At 35.9% G+C, this 13,671-nt stretch overlaps 1 protein-coding gene across 2 annotated transcripts in view; it reads left to right on the top strand.

The window, feature by feature from the left end:
• SLC8A1 (solute carrier family 8 member A1) overlaps positions 1-4,334 on the top strand; it is a 315,793-nt gene extending 311,459 nt beyond the window's left edge. For both annotated transcript variants that reach the window (XM_018558827.1, XM_018558826.1), the window contains one exon: positions 3,002-4,334. In XM_018558827.1, the coding sequence (XP_018414329.1) occupies positions 3,002-3,378 (377 nt within the window). In that variant the 3' untranslated portion in view covers positions 3,379-4,334. The remainder of the gene's footprint in view (positions 1-3,001) is intronic.
• The last annotated feature ends 9,337 nt before the right edge of the window (positions 4,335-13,671 follow it).

Below are 13,671 nucleotides of genomic sequence, written 5' to 3'. Positions count from 1 at the left end.
GGTATTTAGCATTTAAAAAACGACTAAGATATCTAGTTCAGAGAACAAGTAACAAAGAAAAAGTAATTGTATGCAGCAATTTTTAGAATTTTTTTTATTTCTGTTATGTGATTGGGAATATGCAACAAATATAAAATAGGTGTTATCCCAATTCGGTTGCAAAAGTGATCTCCTTCAACACTTAAACCTGCACCCTTAAATGTAACCTTTTACCTAACTTTAATACTAACACTAATCCCTAACTCTGAAGCTGGGTAAGCAAAAATTGCATTTGAATGGTCGTTTTTTGGACATTCATTCAAGTGGCAAAAAAAAAGAGCAGGATGGAAAAATGTTCTCAAAGAAATGAAATTCTAATTCATTCTAAAATCAAATGTTGGAATCAAATGAAATTTCAAATCAGTTTTTCCATATAAAGTTTTTTCGGAAAAATGCAGGAAATTCCAACTGTGTATATCCAGCTTGAATTATTTACTAAAGGATGTTCTAGGTGCCTGAAAAATTGGTGGCTGGTAGGGGGTTTGGCTTCTACCTAAATTGACAATAGTGTATATATGTGTGTGTGAATGAGACAAGGACTTTAGACTATAGGATCCTTCAGGGGCAGAGACCGATGGAAACCTGTGTATTCTGAAAGTGTTGTGGGATTTCTAAAGACCATTAATATAATTAAAGATAAACTATTTCTAATGAAAAGGATTTTGTTAATTTGTTCCTAAACAACGTCTGAAAATGTTAAAACAAACTGTAAGACTACGATAATCATTATAGTTTCACTGTAATTTGTCCTCTTTTACCCTGGTGTTACAAAATAGGAATATTGGTAGACGGCTGTTTTATAGTAAACATTTTTAATATTGGACGCAGTTTAGAGCAGATAACTGGAAAATGCAGTGGACGCAAGTGTATTAATTCAGGCAAAACAGCAGATGAGCCCATCAGACTAAAATGCACATTTATGTTATGTAAAAGGGTGTAATTAGTGCCATAAAATGCTTAAAGAGAAGTTTAGTTTTAGTTTAGATTTCTTTTCTTTTATCTTTTTCAATGTTTTTAATAAATGACACACTACCCAGATAGCAAGCAATTGAGCTGCAAGTTTGAAAATGACTTGCTAAAGTATTGTAGACTTACCAAGGTCCCCAATTTTGTTGCACAATTACAGCAAGTCTGCATTGCAAGTCTCCAGATCAACGTGCTTTGCAAAAGTGCTGTATACTTGCAGAGCTCTTGCTAAGACCTACAAGACTCTTGCTGTAGACTTGCCAAGCAAATTCACTACAAATTCAAAAAGTGTCAACTAGAACTTGTGCTGCAAGTCTACAACTTGCCAGGAATGTGTGCAGCATGTTAACAAGAATTACAATTTAACCCTGCCACATGTTTGTGACAAGTTATCCTTGCTATCTGGGTAGTGAGACAGGATTCACAGAGCATTATGGGTTTTCTAAAGACAGCACAGCACGCGCTATCTCTAATAAAAAAAATTCTTAGCATAATCTGAAGGGGGGTTGAGGGCGGAAGTCACTGATCTAACTTATTGCAATGTGTGTATACATTTTAGCTTGAGCTATTGAACTCTGTAAGCAACTGGCTTTTGTAACAGACCAGCTAAGATGAGCTAAATATAATATCAGATTCCAAATATTGATATGCAGTATTTTGGTTCATATGTTTTGGTCCATATCCTACTCACTTGGGTGATACTGTCAAGGAATATACTAAGGAAGCCAGGACAATTGAAATGGGTGACATAATATTTTACAATATTCTGTAAAGTTTATATTTGTGTATTTATAGGCATACACAAAACTCTTCCTGGAGTCACTTTACTCACTTATCTATCCACATCTGGGATATGCTCTGCTAAACTTCATATTATGGCCTGTCCTGGCACTGTACAAAGTGGAGAAGCAGGGTGGTCATGCAGCTCCTGTAATGGAGTAGGCGGTAACTTCAAACTGAATGCTAGGCTAATATATATATATATATATATTTTAAAACAATTGTTAATCTGTACACAGTAGAAAATTAATAAATGTTTATCAATAGCATCTAGAAAACAAGTTTGAGCGGAATTACAAATCTATAGGTAGCTATATCTATTCCAACACTGTATATGTATTATTAAAGCTGAAATACAGACAACCTGCTCGTGTTTAATCCTTAAAGGCTACATAGGAAGAAACATTTATCACGCTGTCTTTGGATGGTGCCTCATAAAAAAAAATTCTAACCTTGTCTTATGAGAGCAACAGTCTTGGGCATACAAGCTGACAGGTGCTAAAGAAAGACATGATGGGGGTGATTTACTAACCTAAACACACGCACGCACCAGGTGCGTGTGCATTTTTACACAGCAAAACTTATTTATCAACCAAACACGAGCAACGTGTCACATTTTCACGCCGTTATGGCGCGTTTTTATGTATTTACGTACGTGCGCGTCATGTAGCATGCGCCATAGGCTACACGCCGCTCTAATAGCGGCATGCAAGTCTCTAAAAGCATATTTCCACTAATGCCATATATGGAAAAATCATGCACATGATGCATATATAATGCTGCTTCACAGTTTAGACAAAAATGGTTAGCTCATGCATTTACATTCCTGCATTCATCAACGCAAGCAACACAGAGCTAATTTACACAACATCACATTGCAATTCATGCAGGACTTTGCACAACACACCTGCTGGGTGTGTACACACTACAAAGGTGTCTAGATTTCACCAATAGATCATGCTGGGAGGGAACACACTACAGAGGTGTATACTTGCTCGTGGCGTGTTTATATGGTTAGTAAATCAACCCCGATATGTTTTATAATAAAGAACATAGTGTCCTATAGATAGAAGTATATAACTGTGTTATATTATGTAATGTTTATGTTGCCCTTGAAAGAGAACGTGAGTGGCTACTAATGAGATAAACAAATCAAACCCTTGTGTTTTATGTGAAGCACACATATTACTTAATAAACTCTTTTGTTTTTCCACAGATACTTTTGCAAGCAAAGTGGCAGCTATCCAGGACCAATATGCTGATGCCTCCATAGGTAACGTCACTGGTAGCAACGCCGTGAATGTGTTCCTGGGAATTGGCGTCGCCTGGTCCATTGCTGCAATTTACCATGCAGCCAACGGAGATGAGTTTAGAGTTCAACCTGGCACTCTGGCTTTCTCTGTCACCCTTTTCACCATATTTGCATTCGTAAGCATTGGTGTCCTGCTTTACAGAAGACGACCTGAAATTGGTGGTGAGCTAGGTGGGCCACGGACTGCTAAGCTTCTCACAACAGCCCTCTTTGCCCTCCTGTGGTTCTTGTATATTTTCTTCTCATCTCTGGAAGCCTACTGCCACATACCAGGCTTCTAAACAAACACTTTGATATAGTAAATATATAAATATATGTAGAATGAACAGAGGAAATCAAAGACATTGCCATTTCCACTTACCTGCTGATAGAATGCAACAGTAGGAGCATTCCTTTTATTGCGTAGAAGCAAGAATCTAAAGGTTTCTTACCCACAGGGGCATCATGTTGAACCAGGCATGGATGCAGGGACATCTTTGCAAATGTACCTAAAACATGTACTATAAATGTTTGACTACTTTTATTTTTGAAATGACTAATCTGAATGCTACTTGGGCCTTTTTTGTTAAAATGTATAGATGCCGGAATTACTAGTAACTATTATTTTTGTTGTTGTTGCTGTTGTGAGGGAGAGGGTTGAGTGCCTGGAAGAAAAGCAAATGCACCATCTGATGTCCAAAACTAGAGTGACCCAGCTGGCAAAATGGTCCAAGTAGGTTGTCAATGAGACATGTATGGGGTTCAGAATTAAACATACTATTCCACTTGTGTCCGGGGTAATTTATCCTGCCATGTCCTTTTAGTTTAATGTGTGGACAAGAAATAGTTAACTGAAAGCAGCCAAAAAAAAGCCTTCTCCCCTCCAACTAATTGTTTGCATTGTAGTTAGCATGTGTTCCTCACCATCCTAAATCACCAAACTACTCTCTCCCATTTGTGCTTTGCCTACATAACATTTTCACTGTATGGTACAAGAAGTCCTATTCTGGTAAAGCCAAAATGTATGTCTTTGCTCTAATTTAGGCCAACTCCAGAATAATCTGTGCAGGAGTCTCCTGGGCATTTCCCACCCATAACCATTGTCATGTTTCGGAATGTTCTGTGCTATGTGTACTGTTGTGCATGGATGAAAAGTATTTGTGTATGCATTAGTCTAGTGATAACCCTTTAACTAATGTTGACCGATTGTGAAAGACATGGGTGTGTTTTTATTGTTATTAATTTTTTTTTCTTTAATATTTAGTTGTTTTTTTTAATATTGGGTTGATATAGACAACCTCTATAAATTCAGCACAGGTCTGTACGAAGGAATAAGAGTATAAAATCAATGACGGATATTGAAGATTCTCTTTTGTATTGCCTGTTGGAAGCTAGCAAAAGTGTAAATATGGGTCAGTTGCTGATAACTAAATACCAAAAATGTGCCTAGGGGTTAATTATTTAAGAAATTATTTATTTGAATTTTTAATTTCTGCAGTAAACATAGAAGAGGCATATGGAGAGTTACTAGCATCTTATTTATTAGGCATATCAATATTCATTATTAGAGAGGTTTGTAACAATTTTCTAAGAGCAGTGCCATTGCCTTTTATTTAAACTGGATCTTTAAAGCATTTGTACAGAAAACTAATAAGACTGAAGCCATGATTTGCCCCTGCTTAGGCCTCGTCATTCTTAATTCATATAGATTATTTTTATCACCTGCAAAGGAGAGGCCTTAGTTCCTTAAATATATTTATTTTCTGTAATTCATGATGTAATATTTCCAACATTATAAAATTGTTCTTCCTGTTACTTTGGAATAAAACTGCAACGGCAGAGAATGTATGCTTTTGTTTTAAACAGATCAAAAGCAGTTCATGTAAAAGAGATAAGTCCCTCCTATAATTTGGTACAATAATATCAAATGATAACATAATCTATGTTGCACAACCAGACTTGGAAAACATTGCTCTGTGCACATTTTTTTCCTTATTTACAATTACTATGCATTATATAAAGCCAATGTATTTTTTTATTTTGTTTGCTTTGGGCAATAGGGAAAAGGTTAAAACCTCTGTCCAGCTTTTTTGTATTTACTTTGGAAATGTTCTACTTCACCTCATGTTGTGTCACTTGGCGCAGGAGGTGAGGGTAATCTCTCCCAAAAGGGAAAGGACAGCAATAAAAACTTTTTTTAAGAAGCATACTGTATAAGGGTTAGATAGTCTAAGGTTTTTATTGATGTTTCTTTCTATATTAGGGAGATTTCCTTTCACTTCCTGACTTAAACATGAGAGACAGCCAATGAAGGGCAATCTCCCCATATATATATACAGTATAATACAACAGATAATATTTTGCCAGCAATTGGACTTTAAGTTCTGCCAATTATTTTTTTTAACACATATATAAGGCTTTTCATTTAGAATTTAGGGGATCAGACACATGAATTAGACCATAACTACTCTTACTAAACTGAATTTTAGATTTAAGTTGCCAGTTTGGTCACATATTTTTAGTGATTGTAAATGCATTCATTATAGATTAACATTTATCTAAGAGCGAGCAAAGAGCAGTTGTGTGCCAAGTGCAGCAACCCAAAACAATGCATCCTGCAGTGAAGTAGTCATTAAGTCACAGGGCCCGGGATGAGACAACAGAACTACAGACTCTTGAATGCTTGCACCTTGCAATGCATCTCCTGTTGTTTGTATTGTAAGCATGTGGAACCAAACAAAAAGCTTTTATGTTACCATCAATACAGTCACATTACAAAGCGTCTTTGCTGTTGCTTTATACATCTCCGTGGCTAGAGAAACATTCAGCTGGGTTAAACTGCTGCACTATGGTTTAGTAAGTATACTAGGGTTGCCACCTGTCCGTTCGCCTGACTTGCCTTGCGCTAGCGCCGGGCCTGCTGGTGCGATCCGCTCCTTCCACACCCCCCTAGTGACGCCACTGGAGCTAGCTTTCTTTCCAATCAGGAAGCTGGGCGGCATGTAATGCTATTTAATCACAAAATACATGCATAGTGAACTTTACCAAAAAATTGCCGCAAGGCGCTACAGTGTTCGGGTTTAGCTTGAAGAAAAGGTGGCAACCCTAAAGTATACTGAGCAGGAATGGTTTCTTATTCTCTTGGGCCAGGCCACCATCTAACTACTTTGACAATGATTATTACCCTATTCTACAAAACTCTAATAAACATATGTTAGGACAAACAAGAAAGTAAATAAAAAGTGCAGTTGCATAATTAGAAATACTTCAGTGTCTTAGTCTGTGCTAACTGTGAATTTGCCTCACTTGTGACTGTTCACTTTAATGCAAAAGCCTGCTACTCACCAGAGCAGTTATAGAAGTGTTCATGTGGACCGATATTTCATTTGTTTTCTGTAGTACAGTGCTATCATCACATTGATAGTTGTGCTGGCATCTTATGGTATTCTATGCACCGTCCATGGCTGATAAAGAAGACAAAGGTTTTGGGGGGTTTTTTGGTATGGAAATAATGCACCGAAAGAGCCTAATGGAATTTTTTACAGCTGAGACTTACAGGGTTATTCACAAAAGGGTGAAGAGTTTTGGAGAAGGCAGGAGAAGTGAACACTGTAGGCCAAAATAGCTGAACTGGAAACTGAGCTGAATTGGAGGATTTTTTCAAATCAGCTACTTTGGCCTAGATTGTTCACTTCTCCTGCCTTCTCCAAACTCTTCACCCTTGTGTGAATAATACTGTTAGTATTTATTACCAATTTAATAATTGGAGTCCTTAAAGCCCATTTCCACCTTTGTAAGTGATTAGCATTTGTTGTATTAATGTAGAGGTCCAGTGATGTGTGTACATTTTCATAACTCACATTGATGGCTTTCATAATGTTTTTATGATATTTTTAGTAGGCCTACAAATTGAAAATCTCCACATGAAACTCAGGCTAACGCTGACCCCCTGAGCATAGAGAGAGTGTGTTATTTTACACAGATTGCTTGCAAACACAGAGGCACCTTTTTCAAAAGGAGCTGAATGTGTTCATATACAGCAACTGTACATGCCTGCTTCATGTGCACTTGGTGTACATTGCTGGCATATGGGTTTTTTTTTTGTAAATGGGAGATGGAAGTGGGCTTTAAACCTATAAAGACAATTGGTGCTGTCATTGCTGACCTCTACTTCTAAAAATGCAAGTTAACTGACTGACATGCTAATCTGTTGGATTCAGTAGCCTCCTACTTGTTCCATGTCAGTGAAGGTATTGAAGACACAAAAGGTTAGTAATGGCATGCTCTCACCACAGCTTAACCTTAAGGAAAAAAAAAATGTATTCAAATTGTATAACTGTTTTTTTGGGAGTTTTTTGCCCCAAGGAGTCTGAAACCAGCTTTTGGATGATTGCAAACCATGATTAATTGACTTCTTTGTTAAAACTTTAGGTAATGTGTCTTTACTTTTTTCACTCAAATATTTACCTAGCATTTTGTAAAAGTCAATGCATATCAGCATGCTATTGACACATCAGTATTCTATATGTACATTCTACAGTAACACCACATGTGAACGCAACTGGATGGTGTTGCCGCATTCTTCGTGCATAATTTTAGGAATGAAAACGTGACTATTAACTTCCAGTTTTAAAAAATTCCAACTGTGGCAGTGTTTTACACACAATGTGTAAAGCGTTACAACAGAATGGATTTTGTTTTGTATTTTAATTATAGTCTGGCATAGATTACCACTGTGCATTTGCAGGGAATTCGGGTTATACAAAATGGTTATACAAAATCAAGCTATTTTTTATATTTTTATCAGCTTTATACGTTTGCCTGTATGCTTAGCAATTATCAGTACGTCATTAGCAATGGAAAAGGACGATATTGCTTTCATGTTTCTGCTTATCCATTGCAGCTTTTGTGGTTTTACATTGGCTTATGAAATAATCCAAATTATCAGAAAATAAACATATCAGATTGCTGTATTATCATATTGTAGAAGGAAATGGGCAAAAAAACATTCATTGCCTGTTTCATACAAAAAAAATTATACTAGAAGGAAGTCCCATTCAGGAAGCCAGGTGGCGTGTAATGACTCACCACCTGGCTTCCTGATTAACCCGGGAAGCCGGGCAGTGTGTAAAGACTCGCCACCCAGCTTCATGATCAACAACAAAGTCTGTCCCCTCTTACCTTGTCCAGCCTGTCACCCCCGGGGCCTCTGCAGCCAGAACGCGGCCTTCCTCCGGTACCCAGCCGGAGCCGTCTGGCCGGCCAATCAGGAAGCGGGTATCGGGACATCCCTAGCTAATACCATTACAAATCTCCCTGTAATGGCACCTAGGAAAATAATTATATATGGTTACAATGTATAACATATATAAATACATATTGTTTTTAATGTTAACACTATATGTATAAAGGTACAACCTAAATGCTCTGTGACGTCCAATTTTTATTTGACGTAACTCCTTTTATTCTAGCATTCAGTCTTCGATCATTTATTAACAATATTTGGGGTTGATTTACTAAAGTGACTGCACAGTAACTGTTCAAGTGAAGCTGTGTTCATTCATCCAATCATGTGCAAGCAAAAATGCTGTTCTTGCTTTCATTTGTTTGGATATTCATAGTAAAAGTCATCTTAGTCACTATGCTAAGTTAACCTTTCTTTGTGAACAGCCACTACTTCTGTTGTAGTATCTATTAGGGATCTTATTCTTTTAGCAGTGACACTTTTTTTGTCTCTTAATTATGGTACAATTAAATATAGAAAAAATAAGATACTCAAAATACAGATTTTTTTTTTTACCTACTACCAGTAAACTAGGGATGATTTACTAATGGTTAGGTTACAGCAGATTTTGTTTTACTTCACACCAATCTTTTTAAATAGTAAAAAAAAAAGCCCCCCTTAATTTGATTGGCTGTCTGACATTCAATCATATTTGCTTGCCTGACAAACCTTCGGTAAATCAGTTCCATAGAAGTCTGAGAGTCCCTTTCTTATGTAGGGGTGAGACATAAATAAATCTATCAGTGTAATATGTGATCAAATAAGTTTCCTGGTAAAGTATGTTTTATGAATGTACTGCTTTGGAGAGTGCAAAGAAAATATTTATATAGTTTGATATTTTTAGGTAGCTAGTGATTACAATAGGAATCTATATTTATTACTTTTTTCATTCACTTTTGCTTTCATTTTCACATTTGTGCTTGCAATTTTCGCAATGATATCTGGGAAACACTGCCACTTTCATACTGCATGCTTAATTTAGCTACATCAATCACAGTAAGTTGCCTCTTGGGACTGGTGAACATGTCAGTTTGAATCTCCTTATTTGGAGTACCCAAATCAGCATTTAATTTTTTTCTTTTTTTTTTAAACATATCTCAGTGCACATGTGTTTTTATTTTTTGGGTGTACAAGATTTAAACAATGGATTCAATTGTCTATTTTGTTTTGGTTTATTCTTTTTTGAATTTTATTAGTGTGTTTTGTGCACCAATGTAAGGTTAAGCATGTATACTGTGATAATTGTTTGTGTTTCACGTCCGGATGACATTCATCACCTAATAAACTGATGTTTATTAATGACATATGACAATGTACATATAATGTATTATTGATTTTGTTTGTCATTTGGCACTTTTCATTTTTTGCTTTCATGCTTACAAAATAAAATAAAAAATAAATAAAAAGGAATTGTTGAAACATTTTTCATAGTGTGTAGATACATTCTTATCATGCATAGATCATTATATTTAATAATAAGTTGAGTTGGACATGTCGTAGTATTGCAATTAGAATGTTTTCTAAGCACAGGGGGGCCTACATTTTGAAAGTGTTGGAACGAAGAACAGTCTCTGTTGCTTTAGTCAATCATCAGATTATTCCATTTTGCGGTCACTACAAGATGCTTATTTTAATGAGAACAATATTATATAGGTAATTTATTCCACTAATGCCACTAAAGTACCATGTATTCTCAGTAGTGAAGTGCTGTTCTTATGTTTAAAGAGCTGCAAATTTGTTCCTTTAAACACAGAGCCCTATGCCTCTGATTTGGATAAAAATAATGACATTAAGGATCACAGTAATGATATTATTAAATTGCACCCCATGTTAATGTCAGTTACTCCAGGATCCAGATCCATTCCATTCTCTTCTAAGCTGATTTGATGTTTATACTAGTCAATATGTTCAAAAATACTATGTAGGTTAAAGGTAACCATACAGACATCATACAGCTATTAGCTCCATCCATAATATCAATTTGCAGTATCACTATTGATTTGCTTGTTTTCTTTTTTCTCTCATGTTCTTGTGTGTATAGTTTTGTGCCTCAATGTGCTGTTTTTTATGTTTTTGTTCTTGTATATTATAGCCTACTTCACTTTTTATTTATAATAAACTAGACAAATCTAAACAGCAATCCAACTGTAGAAGGATTGCTATGTGAAGAGTAAGTCTACATTTATATGAATACAAGCAATGTGGATATCCAGTGTATTTTTCAGTTGTGGAGTGGAGAAGGAATAGAACTTTTGTCAGGTTTTACTGTTGCCTGGTACCCTGTTGAGGTGATGTCCCTTTACTTCCTGTCTCAGTGACCATTACTGGAACAAAAAGCAAAGGAAATCTCCACACGGAGGACACAGACAGCAATAAAAAACTGACTCTGACTTTCCCCTCAGACAAATTGTGTGTTTCCAATGAGAGAATTACAGCAGTGAAAAACGTACCCTAAAGTTTTGGTTTGAGTTCTATATTAAGGTCACTTAGTCTGTAACTTCCTAGGGATGCACTGATACCGATACTAGTATCAGGAAGCTGGGAGGCAGGCCATCACTTGCCACCTAGCTTCCTGATTGGCCGAGAAGCCAGCTCGATGCTGATTGGCTGGGAAGCCAGTTTCCCGGCCAAGCACAATCAAGCCGCCTCCATGTCAGCAGAAGCACCGGTATCAGTACTCGATATCGATGAGTACCGAAAGCAAAGTATCAATACTCATACTCGATACCGAAAAACCGGTATCGGTGCATTCCTATAGCACAATGTTCCACATTGTCACAGAATAAATTGTCCATCCTGAAATTTATATGCTCCTTTCAGCTTCTTTCTTTGTAATGTTGATCATTTACAAAACTCATGCAGTTTGTCTACCAGGCAATTTTGTTGTTGCTAAAATATACAACTTTTTGACTTGGAAAACCATGTAAAAGCATGCGTATGTGTAATATAAATAATGTGCCAAAAATGGACACACTTCCAATCAAAATACAGATAAAAGCTTAAACGTATTCCCAGAAAACCTATGTTTAAGTTTTTAAAATGAAAAGTTTATTTGTACTACTGTTTTTATATATAGGTCAGTGGAACATTAAGCAATTCATAAACAAAATAATTTTTTGGGGGGGGGGAAGTTTTGCTGCATGGGTTCAAGTAAGTATATAAACCAACCTGAAAGACTATTATTTAGGTTCACCCTTTTACCATTTTTAACATTCATTCAAATCCTAATCTGCCAAGTCGATCAGCCATGTTGGAATCCTGGCAATTGCTTGCGATCAAGTGAACAAATAAATGCGTGTGTGTCTGTCCTAATATAGATCAATTAATTTTTAATAGATCATTTAGATTTATGACTCATAAATTGGTTTTATGATTAATATTTTCAGATGTTCGCAGAGTGCGAAAACAATACCATGGGGTTGATTTACTAACCTTATAAACACACCACGAACATGTATACACCTCTGTAGTGTGTTCCCTCCCAGCATGATCTATGGGTGGAATCTAAACACCTTTGCAGTGTGTACACACCCAGCAGGTGTGTTGTGCAAAGCCCTGCCCTGAATTGCAAGGTGATGTTGTGTAAATTAGCTCTACATTGTGTTGCTTGTGTTGATGAATGCAGGAATGTAAATGCATGAGCTAACCATTTTTGTCTAAACTGTGAAGCAGCATTATATATGCATCATGTGCATGATTTTTCCATATATGGCATTAGTGGAAACATGCTTATAGAGACTTTTTGGTTGATAAATACGCTTTGCTGTGTAAAAATCACACGCACCTGGTGCGTGCGTGTGTTTAGGTTAGTAAATCACCCCCCATGTGTTGCATCGTTTGATATTTTATTGGATGATGAATCGCTTGTTTATGATTGCCTGTACCCAGATCGATTAATACATGTATGACCACCATTGTGTAAATTATTTGCACATTTTGCAGTTAATAGGACTGATTTAGTAATGGAGCAGAGACTGTTTATTTACCTTCGGGAATAAGGATAATTTTGATCAATCAATTTGTCCAATCATATGCAAACAAAAATCCCCTATTTTTTATTTCAGTTGCATATGATTCGGTTTTTAAAGTAAACACAGCTTTGACTTAGTCTGTAAAATACTGTAAAATAATTGAACAGTTTCTATTTCTAGTAAATCGACCTACTGTATTCTAGGCATATATGAGATACCGTCATTTTAAAAATGCAAACAGCATTGCTTTTAAGCACATAGGGGATTGAGTACACTACATTATATAAATAGCCATGTAATCTTTTTAAAAAAAGGAAAGGATATGATACCTTTGAAATTAGTAAACATAATGGAAATAAACAGAAAAATAATAGAAGTGTTAAAAAATTCAGATACACTACAAGAGCACTGACTAATGGCCATCAGAAATCAGTTGAAAAAATTGGTTCATGCTAGCCTCTTGTTTTAAATTATCACAAAAGAGTCTGTAGTTGAGATTATTTAATACAGATGAAAATGATTATATTTTTTATTGCTCTGTTTACACAGGAGACAGTTATTCTATTTTTTATTTGGTTAAATAGATTTCTCAAATGTTTATAAGTGAATAAGTGAAAATTAAAAGTGGGCAAATTAAAGGCACATTTTGGGTGTTTTATGCACAGTGGACAGTTGGCAAGCTGAGCTGGATCTGTGTTACATTAGTACCACTGTATTGTAAATGCATACTTTGTGGGAAACACCAACAAAAAATGTTGGCCTGACGCTGATAAAATTTAAAAAAAGTTGTAGACCTGATGTGTGGATTCTAGGTTCCTGTAATTCCCCTTTTGCACAATAATTTATGTGTGCTATGACCATACTATGACCATGTACTGCTGCATTGCCAGTGTTGTGCTTCTATCAATGAAGGTCATTGAGCCTATAAATGCTAGCTCTCAACTGAAAAAGTAATTATGGCCTGTAGACATTTTCTGTTTTCCCTCTATTTCAGCCCTTCCAAGAGGTTTGTCAATAAGACTTTCAATCTGTTTATATAATATTGCTTCAGAAATCTATTCACCAACCTCACCATCTCGGGCATATGTAAGAATTTATGTTGTCCTCAACAAATGTAACATTTGGCTAGAAATGAATATATGCTCTGTGTTCCTATTAAAATAATTTGACTGTTGGTAATGTTCTCTGAATGAAACATTAGCAAAAAAACTGTTATCTTACATCAAATGCCAATCTAAACAACTGAGGCAATGTGGCATTTTTTCAAAATGACTTACATGTTTATAATGGCTATATATTTAATATATTTTAAAAAAAATGAAATGCTTTACAGTTTCTTG

The sequence above is a fragment of the Nanorana parkeri genome, unplaced genomic scaffold (genome assembly GCF_000935625.1).
Source record: "Nanorana parkeri isolate BGI_ZX_2015 unplaced genomic scaffold, ASM93562v1 scaffold361, whole genome shotgun sequence".
In the NCBI taxonomy this organism is placed as follows: Eukaryota; Metazoa; Chordata; class Amphibia; order Anura; family Dicroglossidae; genus Nanorana; species Nanorana parkeri.
This window is presented reverse-complemented; position numbering and strand designations above follow the sequence as displayed.